At 42.2% G+C, this 27,985-nt stretch overlaps 1 protein-coding gene across 1 annotated transcript; it reads left to right on the forward strand.

Moving 5' to 3' along the window:
- The first annotated feature begins 555 nt into the window (after positions 1 to 555).
- C4H11orf65 (chromosome 4 C11orf65 homolog) lies at positions 556 to 24,967 on the forward strand. The gene is made up of 8 exons (XM_057768809.1): positions 556 to 636; positions 5,219 to 5,311; positions 10,347 to 10,400; positions 13,645 to 13,845; positions 15,898 to 16,028; positions 18,818 to 18,988; positions 21,425 to 21,480; positions 24,622 to 24,967. Exons 1-8 carry the CDS (start codon positions 556 to 558, stop codon positions 24,771 to 24,773), a joined length of 939 nt encoding a protein of 312 aa, XP_057624792.1. The 3' UTR covers positions 24,774 to 24,967.
- The last annotated feature ends 3,018 nt before the right edge of the window (positions 24,968 to 27,985 follow it).

Below are 27,985 nucleotides of genomic sequence, written 5' to 3' on the forward strand. Positions count from 1 at the left end.
AACCTTGTGGCTACAGCTGTTTCCCTATGAATTCTGGTTAAGTTCAAGTCTTACAACAAAGTAGGTAAAGAGCACAGGCTTTAGAGACACAGACTGAGCTCAACTCTGACTAGTTACTTACTATTTGACCTTAAATCTTGAGATTTATCCCAGCACAGGCATAGTAAAACCTCTGCAGGGAATGGAGAGACAACTTCATGGTTAAGCAGAGTGTTCACTGCTTTACCAGAGGACCAGAGTTCAGGTCCCAGCACCACCATTGGTGGCTCTCAAAAGACTGTGGCTCCAGTACCAAGAGATGTGATGGCCCCTTCCAGCGTCTGTGGGCACTTGCACACACAAATATCCATCTTTTCAAAAATCTCTTATGCAAGGAAGGCACTTGTTAGAAGACCAAGTGTAATATATTAAGAATATAATTTAAATACCAAATCTTACTTCATTGTTTCCTTTAGACAACTTTATTTAAATTCTACTGGGTCCCAGCTTCACAGTGGAGTATATACAATTATTTCAAGGTTCCCATTTTGCTTATTTTTCTTTTAGGACTTCAAGATGCCTAGCAAATTGCCCTCAGACCTTCCAAAGCAGGAACTGGCTGCAAGAGTCATTCAGAGGGCCTGGAAAAGTTTCCTTGTGAGTCTGTTTAGCTAATCCCTTCAGAGATAACTTACAATTCACAAAATTCATGTCCGTAAAGTGTGCACGGTTCAATAGCTCTTTTGTGTATTTATACAGGTTTGTGCCACCCTTTAACTTAGAAGTTTACTATTCAGTTTCAAAAGTTATAATTAGCAGTGGTGGTGCGCCCCGACCCGTGGGTTAGTCAACGGAGACCCTAAAGAGGGGAGAGGAATGAGAATTAAAAGGGACAAGAGACACAAAAGATGGAGACAAGACAGGATTCTGATCAAGTCTTGTTTATTAGGGGAATAAACAGGGTAGATATAGGGCAGTGGGGAAAAAGGAGCGGCTTCTTACGTCAATGGGTAACTAGGCAGCTCTCATGAAAAATGTTTCAGAGGAGATTTACAGCGAAAGTCACTAAATGCAAGGAAACAAATATTTTTAGCAATTAGCTAGAAAAAGGGACTGCTAGTAATATCAGAAGGTTAATAAATCTGAATAATCAGTTCTTAGGCTGGGAACTTAGAAGATAGCAAAAAGTTTCCCACAGTGGTGCACACCTTTAATCCCAGCACCCGGGAGGCAGAGTCAGGCAGATTACTGTGAGTTCGAAACCAATCTGGTATACAAAGCAAGTTCCAGGATAGCTAGGACTGTTGTTACACAAAGAAACCTTGTCTTGAAAAAGCCAAAATAAAAAATAAGTTAAAATTATTTCATTAGGTTCACAAACATTTACGTTCTTTTTAGTTAAAAACAGGTTTTTTTGTGTGTGTTCATGTATTGAAGGTATGTTTGTGGTATGTGTGGACATATTTGTGCGTGCATGCATGCATGTGGAAGGCACAAACCAACTTCAGACATCATTCCTCAGGATGCTGTCTCCTTAGTTTTTGAGACAGGGACCCTCACTAGCCTGTCACTTGCCTAGTAGGTTATCCAGCCAACATCTAAAGACCCATCCGGCTCTGGCTCCCCTGTGCCAGGACTGTGGGTGTCCCACTGTATTCGGCATTTTTACATGGGTGCTGGAGATCAGACCCAGGTCCTCATGTTTACACCGCAAGCACTTTCTTACTGAGCCATCCCTATGGCCCCCATTGAGTTTCTGAATGGGGTCATAATCTTTGATAATAGCGAATACCCGTAAATGTAGGCTCCTTTGACTTTGACCCATGTCGTGTTTGGGAGGAAATGGTGAGGGCTTATTTACTCATCCAGTATTTATGGAATACTCTTGAGGATCTTATAGCTTAATGACATAATTTATCTGAGCTAATGTATTGCTCGCTTACGGCGCTCTTAACTTGGATAGAATTGGTCTCAGAAGTAATTTTTCATGTTTGCTTACCTGGTTGGGTGACAACCAAGAGGTAAGATGACTTCACTCCTTTTTATAGCCCCAGCAGTTCTGTCACTGAAGGGCTTTGACAGCCCTGAGCCTGGCAAATGTGGCTCCAGGAGGTTGGGCCCTTTCACCTTCCCTCTGCCTTGCTAAACCATTAGATTACGTTCCTAAAGCTAGCCACCAAGGTCTAGTTCCTTATTTGGTCACGTTGTCGCGTGTGACTCATTCCTGAGACTGATCACCAAGGTCCAACTATCAAAACATCAAGACCCAGCAATCAAAGTTTATTATTTAACTAACCTAATTAAAATACCCAATCAGAACTTACCAACACGTCCTAGCTCATTCTAACACAGACTGCCCTAAGCCATTTGCTGCTGTTTCTGCCCTGTTCACTTTCAGCCACCAGTCTCTTTGCCTTGTGTTTGTTCATGCTTGGAAATTACATTTCTGTGTGGTCCATGCCTGATTCCGGAGTCCAGAGGGGGACCCCACGCAGTACGTGGGTCCTTTCAGTCACTATGCCTGGTGGCCTGTGTTAAGTTAGACTACTGCTTCTAGTCCACAAGACCACCATCAGATCGATCAGATCTTGCAAATCCCCTATCATCCGCCTCTGGAAAAGCCATACAACCTGTGCTGGTGCTTCTCCACTGATTTCCGTCACCTAGACAGCAGCTTCTGCTTGCTTTAAGTTTGCATTTACTTCAAACATCACATCCATGCCTTTTCTGCCATCCCCTGTGCCTTGACTGATGGCTTAAGTTTCTTATAAGTTCCAGGCAGAATATTGCTTTGGTCTTGTTTTCTAATTCTGTTGATCAACTCTATATCGCTTAATTGGAGAATTTAGTCTGTTTACATCTAAGATTATTAATGGAAGTAAAGACTCCTGTTCATTTCTTGTAATTGTCTTGAATATTCATTGTAATTTTATTTTATTGATGGTGTACTGTTATCTGATGAAGATTGATTATTCTTCATTTTCCTTTTGTTTGCTGGCTCTGGTCCGGTCGATGCTTCCACGTGCTCTCGTGATGCTATCTTTTGTTCACCTTTGAGTTGAGCACTCTCTCAAACAGATTTTCACTTAACTCTGTCGCCTCATGGCTCACTGCGCTTTCTTACGTGTACATATTGACCCCTTGGGTCTCTGGGGCCGATGGATTGCTATGTCTTTTGCAGGACATCTCTTGTCTCCCACACTGAGATTCGCACATCTGGTAGGTCAGATAGCCCCATTAACATACCGGGTAGCCTTGGTAGTGAGCGCTCTGCTCCGAAAGATGAGCCCAGCAGCATCAGTTTACTGCACGGCATTGGCTTTGTTTCCACTGAGCACCATAGCATCTTCCCCATAGCTGCTTTAACTGGAAGGGGAGACTCTGGGCACAGTGTATACCAGGGAGAGCTTGCTAGCTACTGTGAGACAGACTCATGGTCTCTGGGGGCCAACGAGAGTGGGGACTGTAGTGGTTCAGGGAGCTGAGGCACAGACATGCGTGCTCAGGATGGGCAGCACCACAGTGGGAACAGCAGCCTGGATCAGATGGTTTTTTTCCCCACACACTGCTTCTGGAAAAGTCTGCTTGCAGTGCGAGTTCCAACCGTCCTGAGGAGCCTGAGGCACCATGACCGGCCCTCCTCTTCCTCAGGATCAGTACTCACTGAGGTAACTGGAGCCAATGCATTTCTCTCTGCCATCCCAGTGGTAACAGACCCAGGCATAGAGCAGGGGCTGGAGCCCCTTTAGCAAGCCCATGTGAGTGGACCAGCAACAGGGACCACAGTGTTTCCTTACAGTTCCAGTGAACTCCATGGGTCTCTGCTTCAGTTTTGACACAAGTGCAAGGCCACAAGCAGCTGCCACACCCTGGACCTCAGGACGTAAGTGCCGAGAATTGCTGGCTCTTAAGGTCTGTGCCCCTTGTTTGTGTTCATGTTAGAAGTCCGTCCTTTGCAATGCAGAGTATCCAACTAGCATAGGGCACAGCGACTCTGCAATGTCAGGCTGGGTTTGCAAGGTAGCTACCCTCCAAGTCAGTGCAGTAGGTGTCTATGAAACCTTGGAGGGGCTGGAGAGATGGCTCAGTGGTTAAGAGCATTAGCTGTTCTTCCAGAGGTCCTCAGTTCAATTCCCAGCAACCACATGGTGGCTCACAACCATCTGTAATGAGGTCTGGTGCCCTCTTCTGGCCTGCAGGCATACATGCAGGCAAACACTGTATAGATAATAAATAAACCTTTAAAAAAAAAAAAAGGAAAAAAAACCTTGGGGGGGAGGGGTGCACAGGGATTTCTGACTCCTAGAACCCTCCAAATTTACACAACAGTACATGTCTTAAGAAGCCACCAGCTATAGCAGCCTGTGCATCCACCTGGACAGCCTGAAGTCCTTGTCCAAAGTATAGCCACCATATAGAGTTATGGTTGTTTACCTGACTAAATCATAAACCTGGGAGAGCTAAGAAGCTTTTTGCTAGCAGGGGCAGCCAAACTGACAGGAGTCTATAGGAACTCTCCTACAAGGCGTGGGGGCGGGGCTTCCTTGTAACTGCGGAGCCAGGTGGGAGTTGAGGAAATGGTTTTCTTTCTATGCTGTCACCCCAAACATCTTAATCTTTTCCTCTCTCCCTCGCTCCCTCCCTTCTACTTTGTCGCTCTTATTTAGTCCCCAATCATCTCCTGAAGTCGCTCAGCTCATAACACAGCTATGTCTGTTAAGTTGGTTCTTTTCGGCGGAGTGGGTGTTGGTCTATATATTGCATTCCCTCTGTCCTTGTGTCTATCCCCCCACCCCCCTTTTACAGTGTTCTCGAGAAGACTTAATGTCAGGATAACACCAGCCTCCTCAAAGGAGCTGGAGAGAGCCATGAGGGTGAGGAGCTTTTGCTCTCCCTGAAAGGGTTTCAGTTTGAAGCCTCATGTCTCTGCTCCTGCAGGACTATTCAGATCTGTGTTTTGGGGTAGGTGTACGAACGGGTAATAAGAAATAGAAAATTCAGGACCGATGAGATAGCCCAGTGGGTAAAGGCAAGGGCCACCAGGCCTAGTTGATGTAAGTTGTAACCCTGGAATGCACATGCCGGAAAGGTGAAGCCAATTTCCAGAAGTTGCCCCCTGCTCTCCAAATGTGTACTAAAGTACCCCCATCACAGATAAACAAATGTAAAACTACCTTTTCAAACCCTGAAAATGTAGAGAATCTAGTTTTAACCATAAAATTCTGTGTTCCGATTTTAGAATGTTGCTGTGTTCCGTCACTTCAAAAGCCTGATTGACCTGAGAAGACAGGGGGAGCCGCGTCAGATAGTGAAGTATATTAATCCCAAAGAGGTGAGACGGTTCTTACTGACACAGCATCTTCAGTGTTCTCGTGTTTGCTTCCTTCTGAATCTTTGATTGAAGCTCTAGCATACAAGGGCCAGCCAAAGAAACCCACTCTGGCACTGAAACCAGAGCCGGTGAAAGAAACCAACCCTGACCCTGAAACCAGAGCCAGTGACAGAAACACACCTTAACTCTGACACCAGAGCCAGTGAAAGAAAGATTTTATCCCTGAACTCAGAACCTAAGAAACATACCCTGACTCTGAAACCAGAGCCAAAGAAACACACCTTTGCCCTGGAACCAGAACCAGTGAAGGAAATACGCCCTGGACCCAAAACTAGAGCCATAGCTCTGCCAGGATGTTCCCTTAGGGGAGCAGAGCAGAACTCAGCTGCACTGGCTCTCTGAGAGGAACAGGATTGCTACATCCTTCAGGGAGACCATTCCCCACCACATCCCAGCTTCAGGCATCACCTGACTTCCCGACAAGTCAGGGTATCTTTCCCTCCAGAGCTGGCCATTCACAGCTCCAGGCATCACCTGACTTCCCGAAAACTGCAGCCCAAAAGAACCAGCTTCTGGGCTACAAGCAGGACTCAAGAGAAAAACTCCACAGCATTGTAAACCTAAGACTTTATCTGAGGGATTTCAGGGAAAAAGAACAAGCATATGCGTTCTTGCTGGTATTACTCTTTATTCCCTCATATTAAATCCCACAAGTTTTCTTTGTTCTTCACAGCTTACAAAGACCCACACAACCTTTGAGGCATTACATCTGACGGTCACATACCATTTCTTAAGTAAACGCTAAGAAACAGAGTCCTGTCTCGAAAAAAAAAAAAAAAGAGTCCTCTCAACAGCAATAACTACAGATAGCAAGAAAAGAGCATTTTCTTTCAGTCAGCTTCCTGACTAGTGGGCTGCAAACCACAGCTGCAGGAGGACAAGTCATTTTGTCGTCGTATCTACAGAGGTGGCCTTATGAAACTCAACTATTAAGGAGACTAAGAGAAATAAGGAAACTGTGTGCTATAGCCTATACTTTTAAACATTTAGTGGTCGTAAAAGCCAGGACTTTCTCAGACTGGAGATTTCACCAAAAGCAACGTATCGGTAGAGAGTGTGCAGCACCCTCAGCTGAGGGGCTCTTCATGGCAGGAGCTGCAGGGGAGGGGGTGGAGCACAGCAAAGGAGCTTACTCGGCACTCTTCAGGGCACAGCGACATTAGAAGCATTTTAAATCTTAAGATAGATTTCTCTGTCCTGCATGTAACCCTTGACCATAAGAGGGGAGATTTGTAATTCCTTTTCAGGGCTATGAAGTTAGTTTATATTTTGTAGTCCTGGTCAGTAAGGAATCTTTTCCCGTGGTCTCTGGACAAAAGCCATAAGACTGACGTTAGAATTTGTTCGGAGAGTTAATCGTTGTCCTCTGGCACCACAATTAGGTTGCTTCACACTATTTACTTTGGTTCAGCAAATCAGACTGCCAGCTAGTGTCCTTGTAAATAAGATTGTATTTTTCTGTGAATAGTTTGTCTTAAAATCTGTTAGCAGGGCACCTGGTCTGATCAAAAGCTATTTTGAAGTTTTATATCAGTTGATAGTATATGACTATCTTGGCAACTGGGGAAAATACAACTGTTTTCTTAGACTGTGCTCCAAGACAATTCTGAATGGTAACTTATAACCCCTGACTCAGACAGCATCTCTTTGTGTTTGTTTTATTCATCGAAACTCTGTATAATCTAACATTACTAATATTAGTTGGACAACACAGCTAAGGCAGAGCCACCTTCTTGACAATTCACTGATAAAAATGCCCAGTAGATCAGGGATGTATTCATAAGATGCACACACAATATATACAGGCTGTGGAGAATTCCCTATGGCCTCTAAAGAAAGAATGCAATTTAGCACACGTAAAATTACAGGCAGAATCAACAGATATTCTGGAGTCTGTATATCTTGCAATCTTTGCAAAACAAGTTTTTCTCCATCAGAAATTATTTCTGGTGGGTTGACAACTTGAGTATCAATTGTTGTCTCCTGTTTTTATGTCATCATGGCTCCCAGCACCCAGTGAGTCAGGATACCTTTCCCTCCAGGGCTGTAACACTCACCTGCAGAACTATTACACACATGTTGAAAGCCCAGAAAGCAAAACTACATAGTTCAATGAAATACCACAAAGCAAAACCTTGAAGTTATTTCTTTTTTTTTATATTTATTTATTTATTATGTATACAATATTCTGTCTGTGTGCATGTCTGCAGGCCAGAAGAGAGCACCAGACCTCATTACAGATGATTGTGAGCCACCATGTGGTTGCCGGGAATTGAACTCAGGACCTTTGGAAGAGCAGGCAATGCTCTTAACCACTGAGCCATCTCTCCAGCCCCTTGAAGTTATTTCTTAACTGACTGTTCCTGCCATTCACTTGTGAGCCCTTCCTTTCAATCTAAACATGTTCATTTTGAACTCAATATCATGCATTAGTTCCTTCTTGGAAGCATGCCTTGAGGTGCTGTTCTGGTTGGTTATTCTTGTCAACTTGACACAAGTTCAGGTCATTTGGGGAGAGGCATGTCTATAGGGAATTTTCTTGATAATAATTAATGTGATAATGATTGATGTAGTATGTCCAAGTCCACTTGGGTGGAGCCACTTCTGAGCAGGTGGTCCTGGGCTCTAAGTAGGCTGAGCAAGCCATGGAGAACCAGCTGGTAAGTAAGCAGTATCCCTCCATGGCCTCTGCATCAGCTCCTACCTCCAGGTATTCCATAAGAGGAGGAGAACCCAAGTTTGCATCCTTGCTCTCTTGTCACGTGATGGCCCCACAGCAGGAAGACCCTCTGCAGATGTTGCCACCACAGCCACCAGAACTCTAAGGAAAAAACTTCCTAGTCACCAATATTTTGTGATAGCAACAGAAAGTGAACTGATATATCCCAAAGCCTCTTCTATTCAATTCCTCAGTATATAACAAAGAGAAATATATAGAAGAATCCACCAGAAGAATGAAGGGTAATGTTCTCAGCAGCTTTGTAACCCAAGCTGTAGAGTCTATAGTATAGACAGAGCAAATGTGGAACAATGAGAGTTGATAAGTCAATATGATAAAATACTAGCAGTAAGCTGGGCTTGGTGGCACACACCTTTAAAACCAATACTCAGGAGGCAGAGGCAGGCAGATCTCTGTGAGTTGGAGGCCAGCCTGATCTACAGAGTGAGTTCCAGGACAGCCAAAGATACACAGAGAAACCCTGTCATGAAAAAAAGTACTAGTAGCAATGCAAATCAACCTGTGTATCTACATGGATGGATGGATTCTTATACATTCAGCAGAGATCGAAACTGAACAAAAAGTCAGGCACCAAAATAGTACACAGTGTATAATTCCTTTTGTATGAAACTCAAAAACTGGCAACATTAATCCATGAAGATAAAAGAGATTTTTAAGGATATCCAACTGGGAGAGGTCACAGGACCACAATGCTGAAAATGCTTATGATTTTTATATGACTTAGAGAGACCACTGAATACACAAATATGTAAAAATTCATATAACTATACATTTAAAATTCGTCCAAATTCTAGTGAATATGTATCTATGTATGCATGTATGAGATCACCATCCAAATATGAAAAAAATTATGCAGAATTTAATATTTTCTATTTAATTTACTAAGGTTTTTATCCAGGAAAATTATGAAAAAATAATAGATTTTTTTAACTAAAATACCTATTTTCACATCTAACCTAATATAATCAAGGAGGTAGATGAGAATTGTCTTCAGATAAGAGATCAATCCCCCTCTTCCATTTTCTTTTTTGTACATGGCACTATATTTACAAGATTTACTACACACAAAATTAAGATCTTTTTTTTTTTTTTTTTTTTTTTTTTTTTTTTTTTTTTTTTTTTTTGGTTTTTCGAGACAGGGTTTCTCTGTGGTTTTTGGAGCCTGTCCTGGAACTAGCTCTTGTAGACCAGGCTGGTCTTGAACTCACAGAGATCCGCCTGCCTCTGCCTCCCGAGTGCTGGGATTAAAGGCGTGAGCCACCACCGCCTGGCAAGATCTTTTTTCTTTTTATTTTTTTTTAATTTTTTTATGGTTTATTTAACTTTATGTGCATTGGTGTGAAGGTGTCAGATCCCCTGGAACTGGATCTTCAGACAGTTGTGAGCTACCATGCGGGTGCTGGGAATTGAACTCGGGTCCTTGGGAAGAACAGTCAGTTCTCTTAACCGCTGAGCCACCTCTCCAGCCTTAAGATCTTTTTTGAATTAACAAAAACTAGTTAGGAAAGGCCCACATAGTGTTGCGCTTGAGTGGACCAGTTATTATTTTTTTCCTGAATTTATTTACACATATGTAAGTCATATATTTGAGAACTTATTAGTTACTTAGGATTTGTAATTTTTATTGTTTTGCAACAGGATCTCCCTATCTATACGGTCCTGATTGTCCTGGAATTTACTGTGTAGACATGCTGGTCTTGAACTCCCAGGGATCCACTCTCTCTGCCTCCCAAGTGCTGGGATTAAAGGTGTGCACAACCACACCCATTTGAAGATTGTATTTATATTGCACAGAAAGGAGAGTTTGGCAGTATTGTTCCAGTTATCCTCAGGACTGTCCATAAGTCCTTAGCTCTCTAAGTGTATCATGATTTTGGGGCTGGAGAAATAGCTCAGCAGTTAAGAGCTCACACTGCTCTGCCTGAGGACCCAAGTTCAATTCCCAGCACCCACATAGGCTCACAACCACCTTACTCCAGCTTCAGTGGCATCCAATGCCTCAGACTTCCGTGAGCACCTGCGCGCGCGCGCACACACACACACACACACACACACACACACACAAAATCATAATTAAAAATAAAATACTTATGATTTAAATCTAATTATTTGAAGTCCACTCACCCACCCTGCTTTATAAACAGTAAATGCCAGCGACTATTTCTAATGGACAGATAAGAAGTGATGAGGTGCTGCTCACGGAATGCTGAGGACTATCTATCTCTTTTCTTACAGGCGGAGCTCCTAGATGCTGCGGCTGGCATTCAAGTCCGATTTAGGCTGGGTGGGGTGAGTATCTTTATTTGGTAGGTTAGATTTTCCTCATTATTGAAAATAGATTTTCTTCTCACATAATATATCCTGATTACAGTTTCCCCTCCCTCTACGCTTCCCAGTTCCTCCTCCCCTCCCCTTTCATCCAGATCCACTCTCTTTCTGTTTCGTTAGAAAACAGACTTCTAAGGGATAACGGCATGCATGATACACTATGCTAAAACAAAAACTAACACACCAGAATTGAACAAAGCAAACAAAAGGAAAAGAACCTAGGAGAAGGCACAAGAGTCAGAGCCCCACTTGTTAGTACATTCAGGGATCCCATAAAAACACTGAACTGAAAGTTGTCATATATACACGGAGGACCTGGTACAGACCGGTTCAGGCCCTGCGCATGCTGCCTCAGTCTCTGTGAGTTCATATGAGCTTTGCTCATGTTGGTTTAGAGGGCCTTGTTTTCTTGGTGTCTTCCAATTTCTCTGGCTCTTACACTCCACTTCTTCTTCCAGAGTTCCCAAGCCATAAGGGGGGGGGGGGGGGGGATTTGATAGAGATTCCTCATTTAGAACTGAGTGTTTCAAGGTCTCTCATTCTCTGCTTACATTCCAGCTGTGGGTCTCTATATTTGAACATCTGCTTCAGGAGGAAGTTTCTCTGATGCTGGTAGAACAAGGCACTGTTCTATGAATATAGCAGAATGTCATTAGGCGTCATTTTATTTGCGGTGGGCAGTATTTGGTTTTACCCTTGGTCCCTGGACTATCTAGCCTCAAGTTCTTGGCCCCCCAAGCAGTGTCAGGTATGGGGTCCATCTCATAGAGTAGACCCTAAGTCAGATAAGATAATTGGTTTTTTACTCCTACAAACTTTGTGCCACCATTGCCCTAGCATGTCTAGCAGGCGGGACAGCATTGTAGATCAGAGGTTTGGTGGCTGCATTTGGTGTTTACATTTCTCTTTTGGTAGTGTACATAATATTTTCCTGTGTCATAGATGCTCAGCTTGGGGGTGAAGGCTCTATGTAGGCACCAGCTTGACTTCACATTCAATCAGTTGTGTAGGTATTGTCTTCAGCAGTGGGGGTTTTCTGTCAATTTGTGGAGTGTAAACTATAGTCTTGGCAACAGCCTGGGTCATTTGGGGATTCAACGGAACTCCTTTGGCCAACAACTCAATTAGATGTAACCCAATTCTGGTACTGGATGCTTCGTTTGATGACAAGAAATGGCTAGATGGGGCCTGAAGAGATGGCTCACTGGTTAAGAGCACAGACTGCTCTTCCAGAGGACCCGGGTTCAATTCTCAGCACCCACATGACAGCTCACAACTGTCTATAACTCCAGCTCCAGGATATCTAATACCTTCACCCTAATGCACATAAAACAAAGTTAAAGAAATTATTTTTAAAAGGAAAAGAAATGGCTAGATGGGCATCTGTCTTCCCAATTATTTGGTATTTCATTTAGATCACCTTGATATATATATGATTTACTTGTCATGGATTATTCCCTGTGATTTCTAGGGTGTGGTTAGTCATTTTAGGCTGGAGTTTTCCTCTCAGCACCTTCTGTAGGGCTAGATTTATAGATAGATATTGATTAAATTTGGTTTTATCATGGAATATCTTATTTTTCCATCTGTTTTAGTGGAAATTTTGTTTGGGCTAGCATCTATGGTGTCTTTGAGTCTATAAAATATCTTTCCAGGCCATTCTGGTTTTTAGAGTCTCCATTGAGTTGAGAAGTCAGGAGTTATTCTAAATAGCTCTGCCTTTATATGTTACTTGGTATTTTTCCCTTTCAGCTTTTAATATTCTTTGCTCTGTATGTTTAGTATTTTGATCAATATGTATCAGGGGTCAAGGGGATGACTTTATTTTCTGATTCAGCCTATTTGGTGTTCTGTATGTTTCTTATAATTTGATAGGCATTTTTTTAGGTTACAGAAATTTCTTTGATTTTGTTGAAAACATTTTTTGTGCCTTTGACCTGTGTCTCTCTTCCTTTCCTCTATTCCAATTATTCTTAGATTTGGTCTTCTAATAGTGTTCCAGATTTCCTGGATGCTTTATGCCATGATTTTTTTTTAGAGTCAACATTTTTTTTTTGATTGACTTAGCCATTTATTCTATTGTGTCTTCAAATATCTGACATTCTCTCTTCCATCTCTTGTATTCTGTTGGGGAGACTTACCTCTGAGGTTTCTATTTGAGTTCCTAAATTTTTCATTTTCAGATTTCCCTCAATTTGGGTTTTCTTTATTGAGTCTATTTCCACTTTCAGGTCTTGAACTGCTTTATTCGTTTCCTTCCACTGTTTGCTCATGTTTTCATAGATTAAGAGATTTGTTCGTTTCTTCTTTTAGAGCCTCTATCAAAATGGCTATTTTAAGGCCCTTGTCTAGTGTTTCAGGTCTGCTGCATTTCTCAGGGCATGCTGGGGGGTTGCTGTGCTCCAGCGGAGAGATTATTCTGGCTGTTTTCTTGGTTTTATGCTGGTGTCTAGGTATCTGGGTTTGGGAAGATTGTAATTCTAGGTGCTGATGCTGATCTTGTCTTTGTTGGTTGGGTGTTTTGTTTCTTGGTTTTTGTGGCCCTCTCTGGTTCTTAGGAGATTGTAGTCGCTGTGTGTTGCCTGATAGAAATTTTTTTCTGGGATCCTGATACGTGTGGCCACTGAGAGTTCCAGATAAAATGTATTTCTAGATATTGGGCGCTCACAGGTAAGAATGGGGATGGGCTAGAAGGGAGATTTGGAGGGAGGGAGGAAAGCAGGGTATTCCAGAGGACCTGGTTAGTCCCCTGGGAGTGGGGGCAGAGAGCGAGGAGAGGCCTCAGAAGGTCCACTACAGAGCTGGCAATGAAATTCGGGGATTGGATTTAGAGGAATAGAGAGAAAGGTGAAGATCTGTAGTTGCCTGTGTGTGCCCAGGGAGTGCCTGCTGGATTAGCAGCTGAGATAGAGCAACGGAGTGGGGGAAGGAGGCTAGGAGGGCAAGATGTGTGTGGCCCATTGGAGATGGAACAACAGAGCTGAAGGGCCTCAGCAGGTGGTCTGGGGAAAGCTTAGTCAGGGGGATTGGATTTGAAAGAGCTGAGGAAGAAGTGAAGATCTACAGTTCGCTTACCTGATTCCCTGGCTGGAGTTCTGATTTGGTAGTTTTAAAGCACACTTACTTGAAGTGCCAAAGAATTTTAACAATGTAATCCGTGTCTGTTACCGCATTACAATGACGCTTTGAACTTTCCCATCTACAGGTTAAATTTCCACCGGAGATATACTATAAAATTTTTACTCACAGACATGTTGAAGATCTGTGTGCTAACAGCCCTAGAGATTACACAAAGCTTCCAGCAAAATACACATCTCATAACAAGAATGATCCACCTCAGGTTGAGGACCACAGTGGCTGGTACCGCCGCATAGAGAACAATGGCTGGAGGCCTGTCACCCAGAGAGTAAGACAATGGCAATAGTAGTCATTTTTATTTTTATATATTTAGAAATAATCTTGAATTTTAAAAGTAATAGTTGTGATTCAATTGAAAAAATGCTAACTTAGCTATTCTGGAGTTGTTAAATATGATAAATTGTTATCCTTAGATGATATTTGAATTATTCTTCTGTGGGTGTGTGGGTGTAAATGGTGTGTGTGCGAGCATGGGGGATCATGTGCCCCATGTGCATGTAGACAGCTTGTAGGAGTTGGCTCTCCTCATACCCAGGTCATCAGGTTTGGGTGGTGTTTTTACATGGTGAGTTGACTCATTGGCTCCTTACATTTAATTTTTTTTCAACACAATAATTATTTTTTTGGTTTTTCAAGACAGGGTTTCTCTGTGGCTTTGGATCCTGTCCTGGAACTAGCTCTTGTAGACCAGGCTGGTCTCAAACAGAGATCTACCTGCCTCTGCCTCCCAAGTGCTGGGATTAAAGGTGTGCACCACCATTGCCCGGCTAACATCATAATTTTTTATTGGTTCTCTGGGAATTTCATATCATGCACCCCAATCCCACTCATTTCCCAGTCCTTCCATGCCTGCCTTTCACCCCTGTAATTTCCCATCCAAAGGAAACAAACAAAAGTAAAAATTAAAAACCAAACAAAACCAACATCTTGCCGACCCCTTTGGGCAACTACCTGCTTCTCTAACAACATCAGCCTTCTCCCACACCCATCATGGCTGTCTCATCTCCAGGTCCGCCTGGCGTGTACCACTCCTCTCCTCCATCATGCCTCTCTATCACACATTCATCTGTTGTAGTGAATTAGGAACTCCAATGTGTCACACAGTATACCCTTTTGTCTAAACAGCTTTACTTGCCAACGTTCCCTGCAGTGCGTCATTGGTCTGGTTCAAGGCCTCTGGTCTCTGCTACACCATCAATACTGACCGGACTGTCACCAGGATTCCTCTTGGATATCCTGCTGTTACCCTAGTCATGGAGATCCTAAGGCTATGGTTCCACAGGACCAACCCCTTCACATGTTCCAGCAACTCATAAATGGGGTAGATGCTGGGGACCCAGGTGGCAGCACCGGCCACTCCCATCAGTCTGGTTCTCACTGTTGTCATGTCTCCAGTTACACCTCCCTCCACCGCATAAGAACTGCCCACATCTCTCTCTTCTCTCTATCCACCACATACATGCTCATCTTGAGGCAGTGGGCAGGCTTCTCTTACATTGATTTTTAACAATCAGGTTTGAAACGAGGGCATTTTTATTTTCTCTCTGCTAACTATATACTCAAAACCCCGATTATAGGATGTGGTATACTTATATAACAAAATTTTTCAATGTTTGAGATGTTTAAAATGACCAAGGTGTGAATCCACTCATTCAGTACTTGATTACGTGCCTGTTGTGCACTAGGCATGGTTCCGGATGCTAAGCACACAGTGGTAAGAAGACTCAGCTCCTTCTCTCACAGAGAATACTGTACCTAGGGATCAGTCAAGTAGGCAGGATGCTTTCGTGTAGTATGGGAAGTGGTTAAACGGGGCAAACTGTTGGGAGACACAGCAAACACAACAAATAGTGTTGTGGAAAGAGAAGATAAACTGGAACTGGGAAAACAACCAACCAGCTAGGAGGACATGGCATTCGAAGACAGCACAGTGTGGGGGGACATAGTAGTAGACACTTCTTTTCTGAGTGGATATAATCCTTGAGGTAGTCATGAAAAGCCAGCAGCACTAGGAGGGGCTGGGTATGTTCAGGTGAGATGAGACGGACATGCCTAGAACAGGTCTGCTACGCATTCATTTCACCAAGTACTGAAGGGATGCGTCCGTACACAAGTGGTTTGCCAGTGTTGCTATAGCATGTGCTTCTGAACCTGCCGTGTTCTTAATGGGCACATGACTTAATGAGAGCCGCCTCGAAAAGGCTGGCTTCTCTTCTACCCCTCTCCTGTACATTCCCACGAACACAAAGTTCTTGTCTATGGAGGGTCCTTCACAATCAGTATTTTAATTCTGTGTATATTCATCTCCACTCGGCCACAGTTTTGGGTACCATTTGAAAATGAAGTGTTGGAAAGCACAAAGGAAAGTGAATTCCATTTCTCTAAACTGAAGAGAAAACAAGATATGGAAAAGAAAAGAAAAATTAAAAAGATAGAATGGATGCGGGAAATGTAAGTAGATAATTTGGTCTTATTAAAGAAATAGTATTTTTGAGAAAAGAAGTTAGAGAACTCATACTACTTAATTTTGAATTATAAGTCTTACATACAATGGCAGTCACGACATTGTGACCAGCATAAAGCCACAGAGATGACTGGGTCAGACCACAGGACTGAAAAAAAGACCCACACATACACTGTTAGTTGGTTTTTTAAAAGAAAAGTGCCCAGTTTTTCTCTGCTGCTTTGAGAAGATAATCTGACCACAGCAATTTAAGGGAGGGAAGGGTTCATTTCAGCTTGCAGGTTATAGTCCATCACTGAGGGAAGTCGGGGCAGGAGGCCATGTACTATTTGAAGCAGAAACCATGGAGTAATGCTGCTTGCTTGCTCATCCTTAGCTAGCTTTCTTCCAGCCCAGCACCTGCCCAGCTGACCAGGCAAACTGGGTCTTCCACATTAACTAATGATCAAGACAACCTCCACACACATACCCATAGGCCAGTTTTATCTGGACAATTAAAAGTAGCTAGGACTGAGGCAGAGGCAGGTGAATCTCTGTGAGTTCGAGACCAGCCTGGTCTACAAGAGCTAGTTCCAGGACAGGCTCCAAAACCACAGAGAAACCCTGTCTCGAAAAACCAAAAAAAAAAAAAAAAAAAAGTGGCTAGGACTTTGCACGAGGAATTGCATTTAGAAGACACTGCCCTTTTACTTGAGATGCAGGCATTCTTTGAGCAATTTTCTTTAGGTCAGGTCTAGTGATGATGTGATGAGTTCCCTCAGTTCTTGGTTCAGAAAGTCTTTATTCATCTTAATGAACTTTGTACAAACTGTCCAGATCATGGCATCCTCAAGTATTTGGATTACAGGCGTGAGCTATCACACAGGGCTTTATTGTATTGAATTCTTCCAGGGCCCTTGGGCCTCTGTGCCTTCACAACCGCATCTTTTTCCAGGTCAGAGACACTTCATTGACATGGTTCCACGTCTTTCTACTTTTTGACGACTTGTACTGATTCAAATATTTTAACAGTGCCACTGTGTCCCAGAGTTTTTCTTCATTTTTTCCATCTAAGATATTACAAAAGGCCTATCTTTATGTTCATTGTTTTCTTCTCCTGGTTTAATGCAACGATGAATCTCTCAACTGCATGATTAATTTGAAATAATGAATTCCTCATTTGTAAAGATTTCCTTATCTGTATCTGCTAGAAATTTCATTCATAACTTTCCCCAGTTTTATTGAATTTTCTGTCTGTATTTCTCCTGTATCTCACTGAGTTTTCTCAGATTTGTTAAATATTGAGTAGGCATTTAATTAGTATATTTTCCTTTTGAAGTCTGTGGCTAGAGTTCTGGTCCCTTGGAAGTTTCATGTTAACTTGTTTTCGCCATACTTCTGTGCCTACACCTGGTGGTTAAGTTGGACTAACTTTATAAATGGGCCATTGGAGTAAAAAGTCATGTCTCTTTGAATGTTGGCCCAGCAAAGGACACTGGCTTTGCTTCCAATTGGTCATGGAAATAAACCACTTCCCTGCCATTGTCAGTGGCTCCTGGATACCCTGCATGCAGCAGGTTCAGACTCCCCCAAAATGAGTGTTTACATACTCAGTTCCCATCATTTTGACTTGTGTGGGTGCCAGGAATGAGGAGCATTGTGGGAGCACTATTTCCTTAGGCACTCTGGGAGCAATGTAACTTCAGGGGCCTGCTTGCTCGTTGGGGTTCTGTTCTGCCTGGTACCCCACAGCTGGCAAGTCCCAAAGAAAATCACATAGAGATCTCCATAAGTTATAAAACGGATTGGCCCATTAGCTCAGGCTTCTTATTAACTCTTGTAACTTATAGTAACCCATTATTCTTATCTGTGTTAGCCACATGGCTCGGTACCTTTCACAGCAGAGCAGATCGCATCCTGCTTCTTCAGTGGTCTGGGCAGGAGTGTGGGAAGAGCTTCCTGCTTCCCAGAATACTCCTGTTCTAATCGCCCCACCTCTACTTCCTGTCTGGTTGACCAGCCTATACTTCCTGCCTGGCCAATCAGCATTTATTTAAAACATGATTGACAGAATACAGACAATTCTCCCGCACCAGGGCAAAGCATTATTTATATCTGTTTACTACAGGTTCAGGCCTTCTCTGGGCATTTTTTTGTAGCTCAGGTCTAGTAATGATGACAAAGTCTGCTGATGATACATTCGTCTTCTCAATGAATTTCTGTGTTCCATGGTCTTGGTAAGGACTACTAATGTCTTCCTATTCATGTTTGTTAGGACCTTAAACTAATGCTTAAGATAGTATCTAGTCATAAGGAGGGTGTGCTCAGAGTCAAATTTGCAATTCCTTGACTTCTCCAAGTCTCAATTCTTTATATAAGAAAGCAGAAACAACCACCACAAATATGAAAATTATGCAGTGTATATGACACTAAGACGTAGAAAAACCTCCTTTCCCCTTCATCTGCTGTTAGCCTGGTAACTTTGTAGAAGTCACATGACTCCTCCTGGTCTTAGTTCTTCACCTGTAAGACCAGAGAGCTGGCTTAGTCTCTAAGAGACTTCTCACAATTGGATTCAGATTTTGTTATGAAACTTACAGCAGCTGAGTAAGTGAAGTCTTTCTGGTTAGTGATTAGTTTGCCCCAGGAAGAGTCTATCACACTGGTCTTAGTTTAGAAGTATACAGAACAAAAGCTTGATTTAATTTATAATTTTAATATATAACCATCTATCAATTGTATTCACTTCTAATCACTTATTGCAAAGGATGTGTGTTACTTCTTTTCCCTTATTTAGGTACTACCTGGGAAGCCTGGAGGCCAAGGCGACCCATCATGAAACGCTAAGCCTAATTCACAAAGCCACAAAAGGACTAATCAAGAGTATTGAAGATGGCGGCGTAGATTCCGTGATGGAATGGGAAGTAGACGAAGTGCTGAACTGGACGAACACACTCAACTTTGATGAGTAAGTTACAGTCACTCACAGGGGGACGAAGTCCTGTATTTTTCTTTCTACAATTTCCTGTTTCCAGGTTGAACCTTGGGTTATGAACATAACCTTTAAAAATATAATTTGTCTAAAACAGAAAAGGAAAAATTGATTTTGAGAAAATACAGTAAGGCAGAAGAGTAGATTACAGCAGCTATGTCTAATTTACTGTTTTACTTTGGGATTCAGAAACAGAAAAAAATAAATTTTTTAATATCTAAAAAGAGTAGACCATATAGATTGAAGCTATTTCTTTACATAATTAATATAAATAAATTCATATAATTAATGTAAATAATTAAAGCTTTATATATATATAAAAGCTTTATATATAAAGCTTTACTATACTATATATTCATATAGGTGTATATTTATATAAAGCTTTAATTGCATTAATTATGTAAATTAAATAAATTAAAGATTTATATATAAATATTATTTAAATATAAATATAACAGATATATAAAGCTTTAATTTAATTGCATTAATTATGTAAAGAAATAGCTTCAATCTATATGGTCTACTCTTTTTAGATACTAAAAAACTGTACCAGTAACTTAAATGGCCATTGAAAGGTATTTTTAGGATTTTGTGTGGTGGGAATTTCAGTTCCCTACAGTCATCAGGTAAACGCCAACTGAAAGCGCAGTGGGGACTTCACACCAGCGTGGCTAGTAACGAGTGTTGGCAGGAGTGCCGAGAGTGGAGCCTTGATACACTGCTGGCAGGAATGTGCGGTGGTCCCGCCGCTCTGGGAGATGGCTGGTGATTGCTCAAGTGTTGCAATGTAACCCAGCAATACCACTCCAGAGGCTGTACAAAGGAAAAGGAAAATGTACATCCATGCAAAGACTAGCCAAACGTTCACAGAAACATTTTACAGTGAGGAAAAACTTAGAAGTAATCCAAATGTCCACCAGGTGCGGATTAGGCGAGTAAAGCACAGTTTGTTCGCACAATGTAGGATTACTCAGCAGCAGAGCAGAGAAATTCTGATACGTGCCATGATACCCATGGAATTGTTGTGTGATGGCAGCTTAACTACAAGTGATATATGCAGAATAAGTAAGTTTAGAGACGACATATATTAGCAGTGGTTACCTGAGACTGTGGACCGGGGATAACAGGGAGGTTACAACTAAGGAACGTTGAGTGTCTCCTGACTGTGATGACAATGTTTGAAAATGGATTATGGTGAAAATGCACAACTCTGAATATACTAACCGTCTCTGAACCATGAGTGGACTGTAGAGCCAACAAGTCGTACCTCAGCATCGCCATTAAAATGTTCAATGCATATACAGCTGCAACAAGAACTGTGGAGATTGCATGGGCAAAGAGAAAAATTATAAAGATGGTAAAGAAATGGGAGACGTTAGAAAGAGGGAGTTAAAAGGGGACAGGAAGAATTGAGGTGTCAGTCACTGACAGAACGTGAGGAAGAGACCAGAGGAAGTAGGTGATACAAAGGAAACTTCCCATTATTCAGAGATGTCCTTGTCATCATGTCTGAGGAGATGCTGGCGGAGATGTCTTTGTCATCACATCTGAGGAGATGCTGGCAGAGATGTCTTTGTCATCATGTCTGAGGAGATGCTGGCAGAGATGTCCTTGTCATCATGTCTGAGGAGATGCTGGCCTAGACAAGTCATCTCTCTGTTAGACTCTGTGGGATGAACACACCTTCTTTTGACATGGTGAGAGAACTGAAGAACCACATTTTTCGCCTAAATGTTTCCAAATTAGGTACTTCTTTCAGTTCACTCCAGTTAAGTACATAAAAAGCAAAGTGTTTTGCTGCACCCCGACAAGAACTCAGGTGAGGTGATTGCTGGGAATGTACAGGCGGCGCTTCTGCCCACAGACACATGTTATCTGATGCAGTCAGGCTCTGCGGTGGCCTGGTCCTAGGCAGTGATAAACAGCAACCTCCCTAGGCTTTTATGGCATCCGGTCCCCATTACTGTTCTCTTCAGTTATAATTGGTTTACTGACACATCCTGTGAGAAAAATTCAGAATCTGGCATTTCTCCCTACAAAAAAATTGGCAAGTTAGTAATTTCTTGGAAAGACCTCTAAAAAATCTGAATAGATATACTTACAGGTGAATTTGTTTTAAAAGCGCCTCATTATTTTTGAGACAATGTAATCTCAACTGTCCTGGAACTCGGAGATCTGCCTACCTGTCTCTGGAGTGCTGGAGTTAAAGGTGTACGCCACCATGGCCAGCGGTTCCATTTGAACCTCTTGTAACTCATCTTGGAGATTGCCTTATAATCATGTGTGACCCACTAGGAGGTGGTAAAGTCATGAAAATCAGACACTGAGGCTAGTGAAGATGTGACCATTAGGCATTGTTAACTAGCATTATTTAGTAATAAGTCAATTTAATGCCCATATAATATGTTGCAGATATATTGCTACCTGGAAAGAAACTGCTACAAGCAAGTCTTCAGCTAAGTTAAAAGGTAGGTGATTGTTTTTTTGTATATGAGAATCTTGCCTCCATGTAAGTGTACCAGATGCATGAAGTGCCTGTGGAGGCTAAAAGAGGACATCAGATCCCCTGAAACTGAAATTACAGTTGTGTGCCAACACATGGATGCTGGGAACTGAACATGGGTCCTCTGGAAGAACAGTCAGTGCTCTTAACCACTAAGCCATCTCCCCAGTCCAAAGTAGGTGGTTTTTAGCAATACTTTATGGGAAAACCTATATGGGTCCAAATGATCTGTATATATTCATCATTATCTGAAGAATGTGTGTATGCACACGTGGATATAAATGTCAGGTCGTGGTCGTCATGTCTATCTTTATATGCTGGGCTCTCATTTGAAAATAGGTTTTCTATTTTATTTAAGGCAGGATAAAAGTTTTGAAAGTTGTATAGCTCATGGTCTCAGTAATGACTTCCAGTGAGCAAACTAGATTTGGCAAAATGAATGCCTCCAAATGTTGGAAATGTTTAAGTTCCATTCCACTCTTGTCCTTCAGTAACGGCACACTGAATTCTATCATTATGCCACAGAAGTACAATGATTCTAACATTTTAGGGTTTCTACGCTGTGATAAAACACCGGGACTGAAAACAACTTGGGGAGGAAGAGGCTTATTTCACCTACACTCCACATTACACTCAATCATCCAAGAAGGCAGGGCAAGAACTGATGCAGAGGCCATGGAGTGCTGCTTACTGTGTTCTCTGTGGCTTTCTCAGTTTGCTTTCTTATACCACCCAGGACCACCTGCCCAGGGATGGCAATGCCCACACGAGGTGGGCCCTCCATCCCCCATCACTGTCAAAGCCATAGCTCAGGCTTGCTTACAGGCCAGTCTTTTAAAGAGGCATTTCTCAGTTAGAAGTCTTTCTACCCATGTCTGTGTTTGTGTCAAGTTGACACAACCAAGTAGCACAACCGTCAAAGACTATGATTTATTTACCTGTGACCAGAATGTAACTCTGCTACCTTGTATGAGAAGCAGCCAGGCAGAGTGGTTGGAGTGTGGAGTCTGGGTCTGAGTTCCTGTTCTGCTGTTATAACACAGAGAAGAAGCGTAGACTAGGGCTTGACACTTAGCAGAGCTTAGGATGCTGCCCAACACATATCACCCCATCGGTATGAGCGATCGTTTTCTTTCGTTGTTCACTTACTCCCAGCTCACTGCTGTCACTCAAATCCAGCATGTGATTGCCCATCATCCCTTCTGCGATGGTTCCCATGCTGATAATGCCGAGGGCCATTCTGCACACAACAGATAGTGTGAACTCTTAGCAACTACTGTGAAGAATGAATTTAACTTGATCTTTCAAACAAACATATGAAACAGGTTCCATTATCTGCATTTAGGGAGGAGAGACAATATGACTTGCTCAAAGTCAGTCTGTGCTAGGATTTGAACTAAAGCAGGTTAAGAATTCACAGCTGAAACCCTGTCATAGGCTGCTGCCTCAAATACACGCTTTCCACATATAAACCATGGCCTCTGGCTGTACCTACATGAACATGTCCCGTGCTTCACTGATACTCTTCATTTTCCAGACCCATGCCTGTTCCTCAAACACACCAAGCAGTTTTTACATTGGGGATTAATGGAGTCAGTGCTGATCCGTTAGACTGTCTTATATGGTGTAACCTGTATAATCCAGCAACGGCTCCCTCGGGACAGTCTGAGAATCCCGCGGCTGCTCATTCCATGGAGGCTGGGTGCAACGTCAGCACTGGAAGCTGGAAGGGTCCCTGGAGAGCTGCTGACCTTAAGTACATGTCAGAAACCTGAAGAAGCTGATTCTGCTCTCAGAGAAAGAATGCAGCAACAGCATAGACAAACTTGCCATTATAACGAAAGCAAGCAGGCAAAGCAAGCCTTTCCTTTCCACCTTCTCTTATTTTGGGCTGTCACCAAAAGGTGCCACCGATATTGTGGGTGGGCCTTCACTTCAGTTAACCCAGTAAAGCAAATTCCTCATGGGATTGCTGATTCCAGACAAAGTTGACAGCCAAGTCGAACCATTACAATGGCTTTCTACAGAACAATTTTGGTAACTGTCTTTATAATAAAGGGCAAGGAGATGAAAACTTTGCTACAGAAATCACAAGAAGCACACACTTAAGTGATTTACTGATAAAGAATATACATGACAGATACAAAAAAGGAAACAATATGAATTACTAAGTTCTGAAAGGTTATGGTAAAAAAGGTATGTTCCTTCCAATTATCATATTGATAAGGGTAAGGGAAAACTATCTTAAATACTGAGGAAAGATGGTGGCACCAAGAGAATATGTGTGCTACCCTTTAAGAAGCTAGAGAAAGCCAGACACTTGAGGAAGGCAGGCATATCTCTGAGCTCAAGGCCAGCCTGATCAACATATTAAGTTCCCAGGATAGCCAGGATGACATAATACAAAGACCCCTGTCTCAGAAACAAAACAAAACAAAGAGACAGGGCGTGCATGTGTGGACACAGGGGCTGGATGGGGCAGGTATCCAGAGCAGATTCATAAACGGACAAGATAGTTCATTTGGGAGTGAAGAAACGGCTCTAATTACAAAGCACTCATTCCAAACACCATGGACCATCTCATTTAGTTATCACAAATCCAGGCAGGTTCTGGGAATGGCTTAGTGGAGAAGACCACTTACTGTGGCAAGTTTAAAGACCCTGGCACAAGAAAAGCCAGGCACAGCCTGTGGGTGCCTGTAATCATAGCATGAGGGAGTGGACACACATGGATCCGAAGGGCTCCATGTTCAGTGAGATTTTAGGGCAGAGTGAGAAGGATACCTCACAACATCCTCTGACCCCCATGGGGGTATATACACCATGCAGCAGGTGCTACCACAATCTTAAATTTTACAGATGAAGACTTGGGCTTACAGAACATCAACGACTGCCCCAAATTACAGAGGTATTTTTTTGGTAGGTCACACCTAGAACCTGGGTCATACAGAGACCGGTGTAGAGAGGAACAGTGGTTAAAATAGAATGAACAGAGATGGGGGCATTGAGAATTTCTGTTAAACAGCAATAAGGACATGTGTTCAAAGTGTGACGGGAAGGACTTACAGACAGGGCACTGTTGTAACCATCTGTCATTTCTTTTTAGATGTGAGGCTTCAACAAATCCAGAAAAACCTGTATGATAACTATGGAGATGAGTCAGAGGCACCAACGGAAGGGCCATATGACAATAATTACTATGAAAATCCTTACGTAAGGCCACAGTTCACTAGCTTAACACCCAATTCCATGTTTTGAATGAAACCATAAAGGACTTTCTTTTCTGAGCAATGGCCCTTCAAGCCCATTTTTCAGTTAAAGCCAAGAGACTGAATATTTCAACTATAATGACTTATGTATATATTTGCTCCTAATTAAGGAAGACTTCAGAAATACTACACTGGACAGTGTATAGTTCTTCCTGGTATTCTGATAAACTGTAGTTGTCTGAAATCACACTTAAAATAAAGTATATTTAGGTTGTTTAAAAAAAAAATCCTCCAAATGCAATTTGCTTTTAGCACAGTTGCTCAGGACAGAGTGCATTCACTGTACAAATGGCCCTCACTTATTTTTTCCTGAACTGTCCACTTAAGTATTTTTTTAAAGATTTATTTATTATGTATACAGTATTCTGCCTACATAGGATATATAGGCCAGAAGAGGGCACCAGATCTCATTATAGATGGTTGTAAGCCACCATGTGGTTGCTGGGAATTGAACTCAGGACCTCTGGAAGAACAGTCAGTGCTCTTAACCTCTGAGCCATCTCTCCAGCCCCCCACTTAAGTATTTTTTAAATGATGCACAGGTAACAATTTACACATTTCAAGGGGGGAAGTGTATTTCACAATGTATATACAACGTGTACCTGTCAAATCTGGGTGGTCATGGTTCTATCTCCTTTAGTTTGGTGCCTTTGGATGGAAGCAGTGAATGTAGGAGGCATGGATTTCTTTGATACGTTGGTTTCCTTTAGATAAAACCAGAAGTACCACTGCTGGATCACACAGTAGTTTTGCTTTGAATTTTTTGGAGTAGCCTCAGGGACAGACATGTCCAAATACAGTTAACAGTGATTTAAATACCTCATCAATAAATCATCCTCTTCTAGAAAAAGAAATGTAGTTTATATGTACAGCTGAGTACTATTTAGCCATAAAAAGAGTAAAATCATGTCACCTATCATCTGGGAGAAAATAGATCTGGAGAGTATCATGTTAAATAAAATAAAAGTCAGACAAAGCAAAACCAATAGGCACTCTTTTGTCACATGGAGATAAAAGGGAGGAGGAAACCTCCCCATGAAGATCAGACGTGATCAGTAAATTTACACACATGCACACACACAATCAATATGCCTTAGGTTCTGTGCCTCTGTAGTGGGGTAGCTGTAAGAAACAATATTCTGTATATTTCCAAAAGCCTGAGAGAAAGGGCTGTGAAGACTTACCATAAAGAAACTATACACCCGGGGCTGGAGAATTGGCTTAGTGGTTGAAAGCACCAACTGCTTTTCCCAAAGACCAAGGTTTGATTTTTCACCACTGACATGTGACTCACAACTATCTAATTTCAGTTCTAGTCAATCTACTGCCATCTTCCAGCATGTGAGTGGTACACAGACATAAACACAGGCAAAAACCCATCCATACACCTAAAAACAAACAACGAAAGCCCTCTTGAGGAGAAACACTTAACCTGATGGCATGTTTTCAATCTCAAGAAATCATACTTGTGGGAATTAGAAGTGAAAAAAAAAAAAAAGCCCCAAACAAAAGGACACCATATCTGGTTTTATATTGGAGAGAACTAAGGACAGAGTCCTAAAAATATGTCCATATACCCATGTATGTTATGAGAGCATCCTATTGTTGGGGCAAAATGCCTAAGGTATACAATTTATCAGACTCCTTCACTTCAGGTTCTGTGGTGAGACAGTATCACACCAGGGAGCAAGTTGTCTTGCAAAGCTGATCATTTCAAAGACAGGGAGCAGCAACACAAAGAGGCAGCAGGACTCCACTTTGAGTTCAAAGGTCATAACCCGCCTCTCCCCTACCTGCACTGGCCTACCTCCTAAAGATCCCATCAGCTCTCAGGTGCTGAAAGTGTATGGCTGACTTAATCTTAGGAAACCTAACAGAGTGAACACCAAAGTGACACGCTCACTTTCGGAAAGTAGTCATTTTCAGCAAGTGCAGTAACTTTTTTTTTTTTTTTGGTTTTTCGAGACAGGGTTTCTCTGTGGTTTTGGAGCCTGTCCTGGAACTAGCTCTGTAGACCAGGCTGGTCTCAAACTCACAGAGATCCACCTGAAGTGCAGTAACTGCTAACCCAAACCCCAAAGCTTCACAGCAGTCCAGGGAGTTCTTTAACAGGAAAAGGGACACAGACACCCCACTAAAAACCCTTCAGGAAACAGAAAATGGGGAATCAATGACACTCGAGCATTGGCCATGAGCCATAGGACTGTTCAAACATGACAGCTTCTTATCTTCCCTTATCGCTGCACCAAGCAGAGGCTGTGGCCAAGATTAGAGGAAGATAAAGTAACAAAACAGTATTAGATCTGGGAGGGAAAAAAAATAATTATTCATAGCAGATATGAGCACCTAAAACACCAGTTCTCAACCTGTGGGATGTGACCCCTGTGGCGGGGATTGAATGACCCTTTCGTAAGGGTCAACTGAGACCACTGAAAACTACAGATTCACCTTACAGTTCATAACTGTAGCAAAATGACAGTTGTGAAGAAGCAATGAAAACAATTCTATGGCTGAGGACAACAGCTATATGAGAACTGTATTAGGAAGGCTGAGAACCACTGGGGCTAAAAGAACCAACATAAGTTTCTAGAAAAAATAGGACTTTTTAACCTCAGTCACTGGTAACATTTCCGCGGAGAGTTAAGCACCTTAAATTCCAAATAATAATAAGAGACAAGAGACACCATATAAAAACCACAAAGGTGCCAAGGAAGAAATGAGATAACAGTATGAGGATCTCCACAACAGAAACTCTAAGACTTGGGTAGCGTTGAAGGGAAGTCCTTACAGAAAAGATTTAACTGCCTGTGAAACTGGTGATGACAATGAACGATAAGCGAACAGAGGGGGAGGAGCAATGTACTGCTAAGTGTACACTCTTACTTCTGCTGTATACAAAACCGTGCATCCCGTCAGAGCAAAGGAGGGGGCTTTTATTCCAAGGAGTAATTCCATTATACGAGATTTTTACTAAGTCTGAACCCAATCTTTCTGGACACTCTGACTACACTGTATACAAAATTCATTTTGCCAAAAGCTGCACAGAGGAACATGAAACTCTCAAGAAGAATGATTTTAAAATAATATGGTAAAATGAAACATCACATTTAGGATGTCAGGATCTTTATTTGTCATATCCTGGTGCAACTTAGTTTTTCAGATTTGAGAAATGTCAACTAGATCATTTTCCAAGGCATAGGC

This window comes from Chionomys nivalis, chromosome 4 (assembly GCF_950005125.1).
Source record: "Chionomys nivalis chromosome 4, mChiNiv1.1, whole genome shotgun sequence".
In the NCBI taxonomy this organism is placed as follows: Eukaryota; Metazoa; Chordata; class Mammalia; order Rodentia; family Cricetidae; genus Chionomys; species Chionomys nivalis.